Below are 16,072 nucleotides of genomic sequence, written 5' to 3'. Positions count from 1 at the left end.
TTGTACATATAGCTGAGTCTTTATTTGGACAAATGGTTTTAGAGAAGTAAATTAAATGGAAAAGATTTAACATTTATATGTTCTCTGTCTTACACTTTTTATAGGTTCTTACAATGGCCTCTCTAGTAACGTCCATCAACCAGTTTGCTCTGGAGTTTAGCAAAAAGCTAGCTGAATCTGTTGATGGTAGAAATATCTTCTTTTCACCTTGGGGAATCTTTACTTCCTTGGGTATGGTGTATTTGGGTACCAAAGGTACCACTGCAGCACAGATGTCTCAGGTGAGTGGGAAAAGCCATTCATCCTCTAGTGTATGAAAGGTGAATAGAGTTTTTGGCTTTTTATTTGTAGCCCACATTTTACAATAATATCTCCCAGAATGCTTACAAAATACTGCATCATAAAAAAAAACATCTAGGGAGAGAAATCTATTTTAAGTTGTTTAGGGACAATTGTTGTGGCTCAGGACTTTAATCCCAGCAGGCAGATCTCTGTTGAGTTCAAGGAAAGCCTGCTTTAAATAGCAAGTTCCAGGCTAGCCAGAACTCCATGGTCACATCCTGTCTGAAGAACACCAAGAGACTTCTTCTTTGGGAAATCTTTAAGAACCTGTATCCTTCAGAAAAACACCTAAATACATAGATCATACATTTTGTTTAGCACCAAACACCATTTTATTTTATGAGAAACCTGTTTTTAAAACTAATAGTCAAACTTTAAATAGTAGAACTAGTCAACATCCTGCTGATAGTGAAAATTAAAAAAGCCTAGCTGTGTGCGGTGGCTCACTCCTGTAATCCCAGCATTTGAGGGGTTGAGCCATGAGTTCTAGACCAGCCTGCAGAGCATAGTGAATTTTATGCTATGCCAAAAATACAAATCAATACCCTATTTTGAACAAAATGACCAAAACACCAAAAGAATTCTGTTTTCATATTTTATTTGATCACATCTTTATTTAGATCCCAGGTGCGTGTTTCAATCTAAAGAGCTCAGAGATAGTATTAATATGTGAAAACATTGTATAAAAGTATTTGTTTGAGTTGTTATAAACACACTCAATGTGCATTGTACACAGACACAAATACACATGCACACATATATACATGAAAACACATACACACAAAGAGATAACCAAACAGCCATTCTTGTGTACATGTATAATCAGGTATGTGAATACAACTGAATAATGTTTTTTAACTGGTTTATAAGGCCTACTCATAGATTTGTTCTTAGTTGTTTTCTATTTTGAGTCCACTTTGTATGAATTTATCTGTGGGCAATGCTTGTCCATGCTGTAACTATTAATGACTTCAGCTGCTGTGAGTCTAATGAACTTGTTATGTACCTAATTATTTTAGGACAGGTGGCCTTTACTCTGTTATTTTGAGTCAGTACATTTTGTGGTAGGATGTTCTTACTGCTGTTGCAATCTGGGCACAGGATGTTACACTGTGCCCCACTTTAGCGGAAACAGAAGAACCACATTCTTCCTGCTGGCTTCCAAGTGAAAAGTCGGCATGAACAGGAAGGTTATGCCTCTTTGTGTCTACTTGTCATTTATTATGAGAAATAAAGAAATCAGTTAGAAAAAATTAAAATCTCTGAGTTTTCCAGACAATTGAGGCAAAGGCAGTTTTGATTAAATTATCTAGATGCTGGTATCAATTGAACACTGTGACTTTTCATTTTTTTTTTTCAGTTTAATTTTTATACTCATTACAGGGTACAATGTGATAAAACATATATACAGTATATAATGATCAAATGTTTCTCTTCTCAAATATTTGCATTTCTGTTTTAGGGATCTCTGAATCCCTGTTCTCTGATTGTTTTTACAATATATAATAGACTGCTGTGAATTACCTGCACCTTGCTTTGAACAGACTACTCAACCCTATTGTTGCTGTCTGGCTATATTTTTGTACCAGCTAACCAACCTCCCTCCATCTCTCCCTGTTTCATTTGAGGATATTGAGATAAAACAAACTTAAACTTATTTTCTTCTAATATAGGTTTTACAGCATGCATTACTTCTCACATTAGATGTATAGAGGTCTTTTACACAGTACACACTCAAATTCACTAAACTCTGCTACTTTGTACCCACAAATATCAGATCCCATAGCTGAAGCCTGGGTCCCCAAGATATTTCTTCTTTATTTCAGGTACAGTCAGAGCTCCAGGCTATTTTTACCTGGGCTTCTGACCAAACAGCTATAAACCCAAGTTCCCATAAATTTACTAGTGTGGCTCACAGAAGTTTGTGAAATGATTATTTATTGGATCACCATAAAGAATAGTAAAAAGGATGTAGAAGGAGAAATGGATAAGGTAATGTTTGGAGTACAGAGGCTTACAGCTTCCATGACATAGGCCACAACCTATAGGAATTTCTGGATAGTCACCAACTGTGTGAACCATGCCATCTGGTGTTTTAGGGAGATCCCACTGTGTTTTTGAAAGATGGAGATCATATAGCAAGATAACTGGGCAAGAGTGTGTGACCTGATGCTGACAGAGCAACACTGAGGAAATTCTGCATTACTAGCTATCCCAATTTTTCTTCGTCACTTTATGCAGTATTCTTCCTCTAGATGTGGAGCAAGTGGTTCTTTTCTAGGGACTTCTAGCAAAGAAGAAAGTTCAGAGGGTGTCTTGATGGCATTGTTAAAGACAAAAGAATAGAAGAAGGTTTTATTTTTAGTTTCTGTGATCATGGGCTTAAAACAAGCAGATAAAAAAACAGGCCAAGAGAAAGTTAATGCACAATGCATAAATATTGTTCTATTTTGTGCCCGCCCTAAAGTTATTCTAACTACTTGGGAAATTATAAAGATTATGGGAATTAGGATCCAGAATCTTATTATATGAATTACAGGCAAAATATTACACATCACATATCATAGAACTTTTAAATTTCTATGAAATTAATTGTGTAAGTGTCCATATATGGGATGCTAGCCCTATCCTCTTTGCCACCAAACCCCAGGGTTTTCTCCCTTTACTCACTGAGTAGTAGCCCATTGTATAGAGCACATTTTTCTCTCTGCATGCAGGGGTTAAACTTAGTGGATTTTGTATTTTTGACACAGCTCTCTTTTCAAAATATCATTGAGCAAAATATGAAAAACTAGAGAATTTTACTTTAGGATATTTTCAGCACTGCCATAAATATTCTGAAGTATATGACAATAAAGCCATGAGCAACTTAAAAAGGGGTTTAAAAAGTTTCACTTAAAGAATTTTTGAGTCACTCTACTGGCATTATATGAGCTCAATCAGAACCATTTTGGATAGATATTTATGTGTTCTATGGTCATAAATATTACTGATTCGTATTTGATTTCATATGGACACTCTCTGTAATATGTATTTATTTGTTTTTTTATTGAAATTACAGATATTTTAATTTAGCAAAGGCCAAGGCTTCAAATCTGGTCCTGAGAGTGAAAAGAAAATAAAAATGATGTTTACACATTTGGTATTCATTTGTCAGTTGGGAAGAGGGTTGTGGTCAGTTTAAGCAATCCATTTTTTACAACATTTGTTGCAAACATTGAATATGTCAGAGTATTTTTCATACTTCAGAGTGTCTATGCTTTGTAAGAATTGGGTTTCCTTCTTGTATTATCTCCCATTTTATCCCTTTCAAGGTTTTGTTTTACTTTCTAAGTCGTTCTAGCCTGCCCTTGTAAACTATGAATGAAAGGTTCTTTCATTAAAATCTTACGTTAATTCCATTGAAGAAAATATTTTTATCTATTTTAAATAAATTCCATCTTCTGCCTACAATACACAAAATACTTTCATTTAACTGTAGGTTGGTCATATATCACTTGTCTTTTTAACATTTTTCTCCAATCTCCATTCTTTTAAAGGAACTTAACTTAAGCAAGGTTGAAGAAATAGGCTCCAATTTCCAGACCCTTGCTGCAGAAATCCTCAAGCCTGGAAGTTCCTATATACTCAAAACAGTTAACCAGATATATGGAGAGAAAACATATCCATTTCATAATGTGAGTGTAACTATCTTTTGCTGATTAAGGGAAAAAGAGGCAGAGAAGAACAAGCAATAAAATACACATTTCTCTGGGGCCTCCAGGGAAATTGTAATGTGGACAGTGTTCCCTGGAAAGCAAACTTTTTCCAACAGTCTGTGAATGCCAAGTTCTGAAGAAAATTAGTAATGGGTCTGACACTGGAATGGCTCATGAACACACATACACATGGGCCCCTCAAGCTAACCTGTTTTGCAAGAAAACTCAAAGTCACATAAAAATAGGGTAGATCTGAAAGAGCCAAAGATGATGTCTATCACAGGACTGTTGCTAGAGGCTGTCCTTGGGAGCAAGCTGATTTTGAGATGAGAGTGGAGGAAAGTTCCCCCATGAAAATTTTAGAGATTTTTGCCAATATGAAACATGAAATGATGCCAAGCTCCTTCCTTTGCTAATGGTCAAAATCCTACCAATGGAAACATTGGTGACCCTGTCTTATTAAGACACAATATCTCCTCAGAGACAAGGCAATATTTTTCTTTTCTAAACTTTTGCATCACACCATTTGAAAAGTTCAAAAAGAGTAGTAGACTCAAACAGGTAAGGAGCAAAGAGCAAGGGAGAGATTGGACAGGTGTGAAATGGTTTCCAGCATGCTATGGCTGCCCACATGAGTGAGTTAGAAGAACTCAGAGCCTTGGGCTTTGTTAATCCTGAATCCACAAAACTATCTAGGTATAGCCTAAAACACACTCTCAGAACTGGTAGGTGTTTGGACTCCTGCTTGACTTATAACCAAGAAAGATTTGAGCTCAGTAACACTGGGCTCAAAACAAAAGGGATACAGACATTTGCACATCTTTTCATAAGAGCACAGGTGAATTAACATATTTATGTTTTCTTTTTTCTGGATTATAAATTCCATTGTGTTCCTTACAACCTTTAAGCTATTTCTCAGGAACAGGATTAAGTAGCCACTCTTTACTTCTTACAAGTCATTCAAGAAGGAAGCAATCTAAAGAAAGCAAAACTATAGCTTTTAGGGAAAACAAGCCAGGATCCATGGCAGGTGCTGCAGTGGTTGAACCTTAGGTACAGCCAGCTGTGATGAGTGCCATGGGATGGAACACCAAAACTCCAGAGGTGGATGCCTTGCTCTCTCCCTCCAAACCACTGGAGAGGCCTTTGACCTCGCTCCAGCTATCATTTCCTGGCAGAATATAGTTTTCTTCAGGCTTCTCTAAGTTCCTGGTGTGTTAGAAGCCACAGCAGTCAACTTGCATACCCCATGCCTCCCTCACAAAGCAAAGCCCATCTCCACATACCATTTGGCCACTGGGTAACTTCTGTGATTTATAGTCTTCTCTTTCCATTCTACTCATAGTTGCAAACCTGAGTAAAACAAGACATACATTTGAGTAACATTATGTAGATTAAACAGGCTGTATTTACATATTCAGGAATATATGTCTCTATACATATTCTTACACGTATGTAACAAGTTATAAAAACAGAAGCCTTGAATTTGGAAGAATCAAGAAGAGGTATATGGGAAGGCTTTGGGGGAGGAATAGAACAGAGTAAATACTGCAACCATAATATATATATAAGATATAAAATCTAAACATAATCAAGAAGGGGTGCCAATGCACCAGAACCCTGAGTAGGCAGGATTACATTTACATTTTTGGAAATCCTGGGGATGAAGAAATAGAGATGAGAGGGGTGGAGTGAGAGCCTGCAGCTGCTCTCTTCAACTGATTTTTGTTTTAAATAATGTATACAAGGTTGATTTATTACTTTTGAATTTATCTATATCTTTCAGAAATATTTGGAGGACATGAAAACATACTTTGGTGCAGAACCACAGTCTGTTAACTTTGTGGAAGCCTCTGGCCAGATGAGGATGGAGATCAACTCCTGGGTGGGAAGACAGACTGGGGGTAAGCTGTGGCCAAGGGCTTGCTCCAAGCTTCATCTTACTTGTATGGAATTGTGCCATGTAGGACTATGTGTGAGACACACACTAAATATTCATAACTCCCTTTTCTATGAATACCTGAAACTTTCAGATTGATAGTCTTCCCAGTAAGTCTTATATAAAATGCAGAAATAAAACCTCCACTTTCCCAAGTAAACAAGAAAAAAAATTGTAGCTTACTGATTCCAAAAGGGAGTCTAGGATAAAAGGGAGAAAAGTAAAATAGAAAATACGAATGACATTTGTGATTTTAAAGAAAAATAGTTATTAATTAATAACAAAAATACAGTGCTATGTTACTGGTACATGATCATAAACGTCTTGAAATTAAAATCATTTGTTAAAGTTTGGGGTAGAAAATATTCTGCTACAGTTCTGGAGGCCAAATGTCAAAATCCATCTGTCTCCAGGGAAGGAAGCTGTGTGTGCTGTGGACTGATGTGGTCACTGCCAGTCCAGTCACACCTCGGAGTGAAGATATATCATTCTAATCTTTGTTTCTGCTGCCACTAAACTTCTTTGGGTCCATTTGTGTTCCTGTGTATTTGTACTGTGTTTTTAAATGTCTGTGTCTAAACTTCCCTTTTCCTATGAAGGCACGAAGCACCAGCCTGTGGCTTACTCTATCTCAGTATGATATGATATTAACTTGATTAAATTTACAGAAATTCTCTTTCTAAATAAACACATATAATATCCTGGGGGTTAGAATGTAAACAGTTTGGAGGGATGGAAAATTAGACATACTATGATTTCATCACAAAAATAAATATTCTTTTTTAATTCACAGACTGATCATAGACCTTCCCTCTGCTCACTTCTCTCCCACCCTCATGCCTCTCCCCAATTCCCTCATCTCCTTATCCTTAGAGAAGGGGAAGCCCCCCATGGGTACCAACACCCTCCAGAAATATCAAATTATACCATGACTAGGCTCATTCTTTCTATCTTTCTGAGGCTACAAAGGCAGTGTAGCTACAAGAAAATGATACAAAAACAAGCAACAGAGATAGAGACAGCTCCTGCTCTAAATGTTAGGGGATCCATATGAAGAAAAAACTTTACACCTGCTATGTATGTGTAGGAGGCCTAGGTCCAGCCCATGCGTGCTCTTTGGTTGGTTTTTCCATCTCTGTGAGCTCCTATGGGCCCAGGGTATTTGAATCTATAGGTTTTCTTGTAGTGTCCTTGGACCTTCCACCTCCCTTAATACTTCTCCCCAGTCATCCACAAGATGCTCTGACTGGTGCTTATGATTTGACTGTGGGTCTCTACATTTGCTTCCATAAGCTGCTAGATGGAGCCTCTCAGAAGACAGCTGTGCTAGGCTTGTGCCTGAAAGCCGAGCTGAGTATCATTAATAGTGTCAGGGGTTGGTTCTTTCCCATGGGGTGGGTCTCAAGTTCGGCCAGTCATTGGTTTGCCATTCATTCAATCTCTGCTTCTTCTTTATCCCTGTACTACTTGGAGGCAAGACATATTTTGGATTAAGGCTGTGTGGGTCTTTTCATGTCCCCATCTCTCCACTGGAAGTCCCTCTTGGCCACTTCAAGCTCAATATCCTCTGCTGGTAGAATCCTCAGCAAAGGTCATCCCATTAAACCCCTAGAAGCCTTGCCTACGCCCAGTTCCAGGTTTCAGAAATGTCCCACTGGTTTTCATGCTCTCTCTCAGCCTTTCCCATCTCCACTCCTGATTCTCACCCTTATTCTTCTCCCATTCCTCTCCCATCAAGTTCCTTCTCCTTTTCTGCTTCATATGTGTATTTTATTTCCCCTTCTGAGTGGGATCCATGCATCTTCCCTTGGACTGTCCTTGTTACTTGGCATTTTTGGCTCTGTTGATTGTAGCTTGGATATCCTTTATATTATTTTGAGGAACAATGAGATAAACTCAAATTGGAAATTTGAGGACATTCTGCACAACAAAAGGCAATCCCCCTACACAAAGTCCTGGTCATCAATAAGCAATGAATAAAGATAGGGTTGTTCATAATAAAAAATACAAAGAAATTACAACTAAGTGAAGCTTGAAAGACTGCTTTGATATCTGGGGTGTGTGTGTGTGTGTGTGTGTGTGTGTGTGTGTGTGTGTGTGTGTGTGTGTGTGTGTGTGTGTGTGTGAGTGCGTGCATGCGCGTGCGTGTGTGTGTGTGATTTTATTAGAACTACTGGTGTGTTGAATCCTACCTATTAAGAACATTTTATTGAGATAACTTTATGTTTTGATTCCTTGGCAGAAATCTGTTTCTATGGTTTGATAATATTTTTGTAAGCTGGTCTTAGTGGCACATACTTGTAGTCTCTTCCCACTGGAGACTGAGTCAAGAAGATTATGAATTTGGATCCCACTTAAACTTTGTGTTGGGTTCTCCACACTAACTAAGCCAATATTTATCATCACCATTTTTATAAATATGACATAGCACCAAGATGCAACTCTACCAATCCTATTATCTATTGCTAGGAGAAAAATATATTGTGGGAGAAGTAGTGTATTTCAACATTTAAAGAACTTTTCATTTTGTTTCCCATATTATCTGTAAATAAAAACTTTGTGTCTCCCTACTATGTGACTAACACATTTCATTTTCCTACCTTGATTCATGTACCAGTGTTTCTGGAAAAAAATTCTAAGTGACAGAAGTCCTCCAAGTCTATGAACACTCCTATGTATTTGCTTGTGTGGCTGTAAAATGATGATTAGTAAAGAAATTAGGGTATTTTTCTGGCACTTCTCTTTTTCTTCATAGATATTGGAAAAAATTATACTGATAAATCTAAAATTGTTCTGTTTCTGGAATATCTGAAAACAGAATTTTAAATGAAAACTTAATTGCGGAAAAATAAAAATCTGGTTAGCCATTTTGAAATGTGTCCTTCTTTTGTAGGTAAAATTCCAAACCTCCTCCCAGATGACTCAATAGACTACATGACTAAGATGGTTCTGGTGAATGCCCTTTATTTTAAAGGGACCTGGGAGCATCAGTTCTCAGTGCAAAACACCACTGAAAGGCCTTTCAGAATAAACAAGGTACGAGTTGGCTAAAAGACACTTGGACACTTAGAATCTTCACATTATTTTGCAAAAACAGATTCTATATTAAATCTTTTCTATTATTAAAAATATATTATATTAAAACTATTCTGCTTTCTAATGATATCTTCTTGTGCCCTGGCTCTAATCAGGGAGCGGAAAGCTGGACAGGAAGCTCTTTGTTCTCATCTACCTAAAACGTCCCATTTCTGGTTTTTTCTCTAAATGGAAATTATTTGTATAATTTATCATTTTGGGTTGCTAGGCATGTAGGAGCTCAGTAAGGTAGGCTTTATACTCATTTCCCACTTGAGAACTACAGGTAGCTAAGGGAGTGGAGGTATGTGCAAGTTAATCATCCTGAAACAGAAATGATCCTATTATAAGTTTTATTGGTTCTATTAATCTCATTTTAACAATGTTTCTGTGCATGTTTGTTGGGGGTGCGAGTTGGCACAGAGTTAGAGAAAAATAGGAGAGTTTCCAATGGCTGTCAACTTGCCATCATCATCACAAAATACCTTAGAGAAACAACTTGAAAGAAGGAAAGATGGTAGCTCATGATTTCAGAATTCTAGTCCATGGTCATCTGTTCCAGTAGAACATTAATGCAGAAAGTCAATCAGGAAGCAACATTATTCACTATATGGGTGTTGTTGTTAAATTCTGTATTCCTAGTATTATTAGTATGTCTGGTTATCAATCAATTACAGACACAGACACTTGTTATATTTTGAATAGCCTTAGTTAACCTGGGGCACAGTAGATATCAATCCCCTAAACTACCTCCCATAGTGGGTCAGGTATGGGATGCCTGCCCTAATCCCATGGATGGGAGGTAGCTTAATAAAAGTATTTAGAAGCACATGGCATGAAATTTGGGCAGGTATTTCTGTACATGTTTTAATAGAAGCCCATTCTCTGATAATATTTTTCAAAACTGTTGCTTGCTTTTTTTTTAATGTACTTCAGGTTTATGATACTAAATATACTTTTTCGTGATTCTTAAGTATTTCATATAAAATGGCTCATAGTTCCTGGGTTATTCACACTTATGTGTTTTTCATACATTGCTCCCTTTAAGTTCTTGGTAGAATCTACCTATTGTGGCATAAACAGGTTGCCTGGTAGATGTTAGAGATAAGAGTTAACTTGTTTCCTATCATGGATACTATTAGTAGAGTTTTCCAGTTTTGCTTACGTCCAAGATGAAGGGAAACTGATAGTGACAGCATGAAAAATGTTGCAAAACTTCTTCTGTGACTTTATTTGCATTTTTACAGACCACAAGCAAACCAGTACAAATGATGTCCATGAAAAGGGAGCTTCAGGTCTTCCACATTGAGGAGCTGCAAACTATAGGCCTTCAACTCTATTATCAGAACCGTGACCTCAGCCTGCTTCTGCTGCTGCCAGAAGACATTGGTGGCCTGGAACAGGTAGATAACAGCTGTCTAACGGAGTCTGTGGATGCTTTCTCTCTAAAGCTGCTAGACAAATTGTCCTCCATAATTGTAAATTTCTGCACAACGTGGCAATTAACTAACATGCTTTGAGCCCTGGCTACTTTGTCTTCAAATATTGTTCATACTTTACAAGATTCTAGAAAGTTAATATAACTATTTTTGTAGAGAGATTAGATAACTGTAAACATTTCCAGCCACATGTACATGGATATAGAGGTTGTTATCGCAAATAGTGATCACACATAGAGCTGTCTTGGGTCTTCTCAGGCTGGTAGAAACTACCTAATTCAAGATTAACTTTTATTGAGAATTGCTTCCTTCTTTTTTTAAAAATTATTTTTATTAATTTATTCTTGTTACATCTCAATGTTTATCCCATCCTTTGTATCCACCCATTTTTCCCTCCCTCCCATTTCCCATTATTCTCCCCCCCCATGACTGTTCCTGAGGGGGATTACCTCCCCCTGTATATGCTCATAGGGTATCAAGTCTCTTCTTGGCAACCTGCTGTCCTTCCTCTGAGTGCCACCAGGTCTCCCCCTCCAGGGGACATGGTCAAATGTGAGGCACCTTCTTATTATATTAAACAAACCAGCAAGTTATTATACTTATACTTCTGCTTTGAAAGACAAAGGCACAAAATGAAGTACAATTACCTTAGACCAAATAAATACAGCCACATCATTTTAAGTCTTTATCTCATTTCATCATACATTGATGACAATTTTCTCATAATGTGTCATTTGACATGTCAGTAGCTGAAAGCTAGTAAGCTTGAGTATGTACAGCTTGACATAACTTTTGGAAAGTTGATATTTTCTTGCTAAGCATGACTGAGTGGTTTGTAACTAGTTGGGGGAACTCTAGTTCTGGCAGGGGTGAACTAGAATGCTCTGGAAAAAGTACCTAAATAATGTTGTTGGGGTGCAAGGGTACCCTGGATATCAACTGCTTGTGGAAACCATGAGTATACCTACCAAAGAAATGACTTGTGGGAACTTTGAAGCCATACAGCGTGCACAAAGGGCTTTCATGTTCAAGTCTTTGTTTTTCCCAGAAGGCAGGACTACATGGAAGCCATGTGCTGACCCCTTCAAATTAATGGACACAAAACTCTTAATGAGGATTAACTTCTTGTATCATGCCTCAGATCAAAGCCACAGCTCTTGTGTGCTAAGCAGGATTTCTAGGATGGAACTATATCCCAACCCTAGATGAATCTCTTTAATTTTTTTTAAAATTATTTTTTGTGTGTGGATGTTTGCCTGCATGTATATTTCCATATTATGTGTATATAGTGTTTGTGGTGACTAGAAGAGCACATTAAATGTCCTGGAACTGGAGTATATAGATAACAGTAAGCCTCAGTGAAGATGCTGGGATAAGAATTTGAGTTCACTGGAAGAGCAGCAGGTACTCATAACCAGTTAGGCGTCTCCACAGACTTCTCAGTAACATTTTTAATCAGTTGTATTTATATATGAGTACATATATTTATATGTATGGTATGCTACACAACCTTTTTAAGGAATTGTTTTTTAATCAAGCAATCAGTCTTCAGGAGGAAAAAACCTTTCCCATACGATCTCCATTTAGACTACTCATCCATTTATGCTTGACCAGACCATGCATCTGAGCAAATACATAACAAAATGGAGCATTTGCTTCTCTTGCAATAGATATCCTGTGTTTTCTGCCTATTTTTGACTTTTTCATGTGTACCCAGCTCTTAATGTTTGTAGGTTTCCATGGCTCTGCTACTATACAGAAAAGACTATTATATTGCCATTAAGAATGTAGGAAACTGTGGAGGATAGTAACAAGTCTGTGTTGAGTGATAGCCATTACAGTCATAACAAGTTGCTTCTTAGGAATTCAGACTCCTAAGACAAAGATACTGTCACATTATTAATATATGCCATTCACATATATGTCACTTATAGCCAATGCTTGGTTTTATAAAACTCTCAAATGAGAGCTCAAATGAGCAAAAGTGTAAGCTTTGAAACAAACATATTAATAAAATGGTAAATCTATATACATATACAAATATACATATACACACATTCATACATTATATTTAGAACTTTCAAATTACAAAGAGGAGTCAAAGAATCCTATGCCTAATATAAAAATGTACTCATAAGATTTGGAGTTTTTCTTTGTTCCCCTTTTAATTTTTCTTGGCATAGATAATACTACTTTGATTATAAAGTATAGGCATTTTTTATTTTTCTAAGATTTTGTTTTCAATGAACTGTTTTCCATGCTAAGAAGATAAGCAGTTCATGCCCTGTGTTAGTTAGTTTATTGTTACTGTGGTTTACTCCTAACAGAAACCTCTTATGGGAGAAAAGATTCATTTTGGTTTTGATTTCAGTCCATTCTGGCTAAGCGGTTGTGGAAGAGTAGTACACATCGTGGTGGGCAGGAAGCAGTAACAAAAGGGACCATACCAAGATAGAGCCATCAAGGACACACTTCCATGGTTCAGCTGGTCACCACCTTCCACAGTTCTGGTACCATTTGTCAATGGATTAACATTATGTTAGAGTCCTCACGATCTGATTCTCTATAGAAATGCTGTCATGGACACAATCAGAGATATACTTAACTAATCTGTTAGTGGCTTCTAATCTAATCGAGTTGACAGTAAAGACTCATTAATGTCCTAACATACAACTTACACTACAGTATATGCTTTGTGTAAAAAAAAAAATCTAAATGCTTGTTTATATTGGGATATTTTAGTACAGTTAACATTTTACATATTGTGGTAAAATTACCTCCCTTTCAAAATAAGGTCTAGTTTTTTTTTTTCTATTTCATGAGAGCTTTTATCTGCAAAACAGAGACTCTGTAGATCTTCTACAGAAAGTTCACATTACTTAACAAGCAGGCTTCTACATGTGTGTGTTGTGGTAGTCACCTCTTCTATGGCCTTTTTTCCTTTCTGACTTACTGACTTTCTGGATTACAATCTTGCAGCTGGAAAAGGCCATCACTTATGAGAAACTGAATGAGTGGACGAGTGCAGACATGATGGACACATACGAAGTGCAGCTTTACCTCCCCAAGTTCAAGATGGAAGAGAGCTATGACCTCAAGTCAGCCCTGATCAGTATGGGGATGACTGATGCATTTAACCGGAGCAAAGCTGATTTCTCAAACATGTCTTCAGGGAGAAACCTATTTTTATCCAATGTTTTCCACAAGACTTTTCTGGAAATAAATGAAGAAGGCACGGAAGCGACAGCTGGCACTGGAAGTGAAGTCAGTCTTCGAATGAAGGCACCTTCCATTGAGTTAAATGTAGATCATCCATTCCTTTTTCTCATCAGGCACAACAAAACCAATTGTTTCCTCTTTTATGGAAGGTTCTGCTCCCCCTAAACTCTGCATCTCTCACTTAACGAAAACATCTTATAGTACAAAGCAAACAAACAAAAATCTATGTCGTGAGATGAAAAACAAGTTATCACAAAATTACCCCATAGTCTATATACATTTGATGCTTGCATATTAATAAATTAACCTTACAGAATGTTTTCTGGTGATCCTGTTATGTCTGTGTAAAAAGGTGAGAACATCTTTAGCTGTTATGCCTGATAGAGAAACAGTAAAAATGAACAATGAACAGGTGTCCACAATGACATAAATGTGCTTTAAGTTCCCAAACTGAGGACATTATGAGATGACCTGTACTGTTTCTAGATGCTGCACTACAAAGAGCATTCATTGTGAACAGAATATAAGTTTTGAGGTTGAGAGTAGTGTTATAAAGCAATGTGATTCATGGATAATTCCATATGTTGCACGGAAACACTTAGGTAAGTAAATATCTGTGAGGATCTCTAGAAAGCAGAGCACTCTACCATCTTCTATGGTATCTGTAAATACTGCTTGAGGAAAAGATATCAGGTGAAGATTGATATACTTTTAGAAAATAAAAGAGCATGTATTGATGCAAAATAAATTTTTATTGGAAGGAATTTTTTATCAATTTGAATGGGATGCATAGGAAAAAACTATTGCTGAGTCATCTGAAGTATTCAACAAAAACTCCCACTGTTTTTTAGAATAAAGAATACAAAATTTTATTAGGTCTTGGCTGAACAATTGTTTTGTGTGAGAACTTCGTAGAATCACCAGTTCAGCAACCATAAGCTAGTATGGAGTGATAACTTTTTTTTTTGACTGATAGAGAGATATATGCGTTCTATTGGTTATTCATACCAGAGCAATCCTATGGAGTTGCTGGAAGAATGGATAACTAGCAATGCGGAAACGGCATATGATATGAGATACATGGAAGCTGAGCAATTCTATGTGCATTTTCTACCTGTTGTGATGCTAAACATGCAGGCTCAGTTCATTCTCTAGGAGATGAAGGATCAGGATACACCTGAAAGATATCACATACATGTGGCAGTTGGAGTGTGGGAGTTTTCGACATGGAGTATAATCCAATTTATGAGCCCTAGAAGTTTTTGAAATCATTTAATTTTAAGATGTCCTTCCTAATTTCCAATCTTTGAGAAATGATTGCAAAAGACTTTATCAAGTTTCCTAAATACAAAATTGGAATGGTATGTTAAATTTTCTCAGGAGCTATAAGAAATCCATAATGGGTTAACCCAATTTGTATTTCAGCAAACAGATCTACCAGCACTCTATTATCTTCAGCAGAATGCAGTATATAATCCACACAATTATAAATGTAGAATAAAAGGAACTTTTCAGCTTTCCCTAACATGGTAACAGCAACTTTTTTACATAGTTGAAGTGCTGTTTTCCCTTAGCAGGCCACAGGCAGAGATAACCTTTTGGTATAGGAATCCCCAATATTAGGACAGAGGCAATGGATATAATCATTAATAGTTCATTTATTTTTGAAAGGGATAGATGTCCCTCTGGTATACAGAAACAGCATTCTCATATTTCAGTTGTTTGACAATAAGTAATCTCCATCAACCACCAGGTGTCCGTCTGCCTGCAAAAGACAAGAAATAAAATGTTGATATGGTTCATCAGGCCCCTGTCTAATTTTATAAAGTTCCTCTCTCTTCTTCCAGAACCCAGTAACTTATGCCAAAGCATTTACTTGTCCATAAACCTCAGGAGGATGCGTAATCTATTGTTGAGTATCACTATTCATGCTTTCTCCTGCTAACATTTCAAAAGTCATAGGCACATTAATTTTGCTGATTCTAATAGGTTAGTCTTGACATTTTTCTGAATAACCAGTCCTGCATAGTAAATATTCACCCCCAGTTAAAGAAGCTATTGTTAAGATCTTCAAATCAGAGAGAACAAAAGCATCTTCAGAGATAGAATCAAGGAAATAGGATGTAAAAGAAGGACTAGACCCATATTAAGTACAAGTCTGCTTAAGATCCTTAGAAGTCTTAAATGAAGTGGATATATAATTTCTAACTCTATGCTCCAGGTTATCAGAATTGCTAATTTCACTCCAGAGGAAAAGAAAGAATTCTTTCATATGGATCTCTCAGACTTGACCTATAATATGGTTTTAAAAGGCTTGATTCTCTTATATCTTTGGTTGTGAGCTTAGCCTTTAATGGCTG

The 16,072-nt window shown here is 36.9% G+C and overlaps 1 protein-coding gene across 1 annotated transcript; it reads left to right on the top strand.

The window, feature by feature from the left end:
• The first annotated feature begins 84 nt into the window (after window positions 1-84).
• Window positions 85-14,276, top strand: Serpinb10 (serpin family B member 10). The gene is made up of 6 exons (XM_051147203.1): window positions 85-281; window positions 3,882-4,019; window positions 5,827-5,944; window positions 8,873-9,015; window positions 10,302-10,457; window positions 13,473-14,276. Exons 1-6 carry the CDS (start codon window positions 114-116, stop codon window positions 13,875-13,877), a joined length of 1,128 nt encoding a protein of 375 aa, XP_051003160.1. The 5' UTR covers window positions 85-113; the 3' UTR covers window positions 13,878-14,276.
• The last annotated feature ends 1,796 nt before the right edge of the window (window positions 14,277-16,072 follow it).

Source organism: Acomys russatus, chromosome 6 (assembly GCF_903995435.1).
Source record: "Acomys russatus chromosome 6, mAcoRus1.1, whole genome shotgun sequence".
NCBI lineage: Eukaryota > Metazoa > Chordata > Mammalia > Rodentia > Muridae > Acomys > Acomys russatus.
Note: the sequence above shows the minus strand (reverse complement) of the source record. Positions and strands in the feature narration are given on the sequence as shown.

Bases quoted from the DNA above. Each gene is read 5' to 3' on its own strand.
- Serpinb10 (XM_051147203.1), top strand. From the start codon at position 114: ATGGCCTCTCTAGTAACGTCCATCAACCAGTTTGCTCTGGAGTTTAGC. The intron at 282-3,881 runs GTGAGTGGGAAA...ATTCTTTTAAAG, and splicing joins CTGCAGCACAGATGTCTCAG to GAACTTAACTTAAGCAAGGT. The intron at 4,020-5,826 runs GTGAGTGTAACT...TATATCTTTCAG, and splicing joins AAACATATCCATTTCATAAT to AAATATTTGGAGGACATGAA.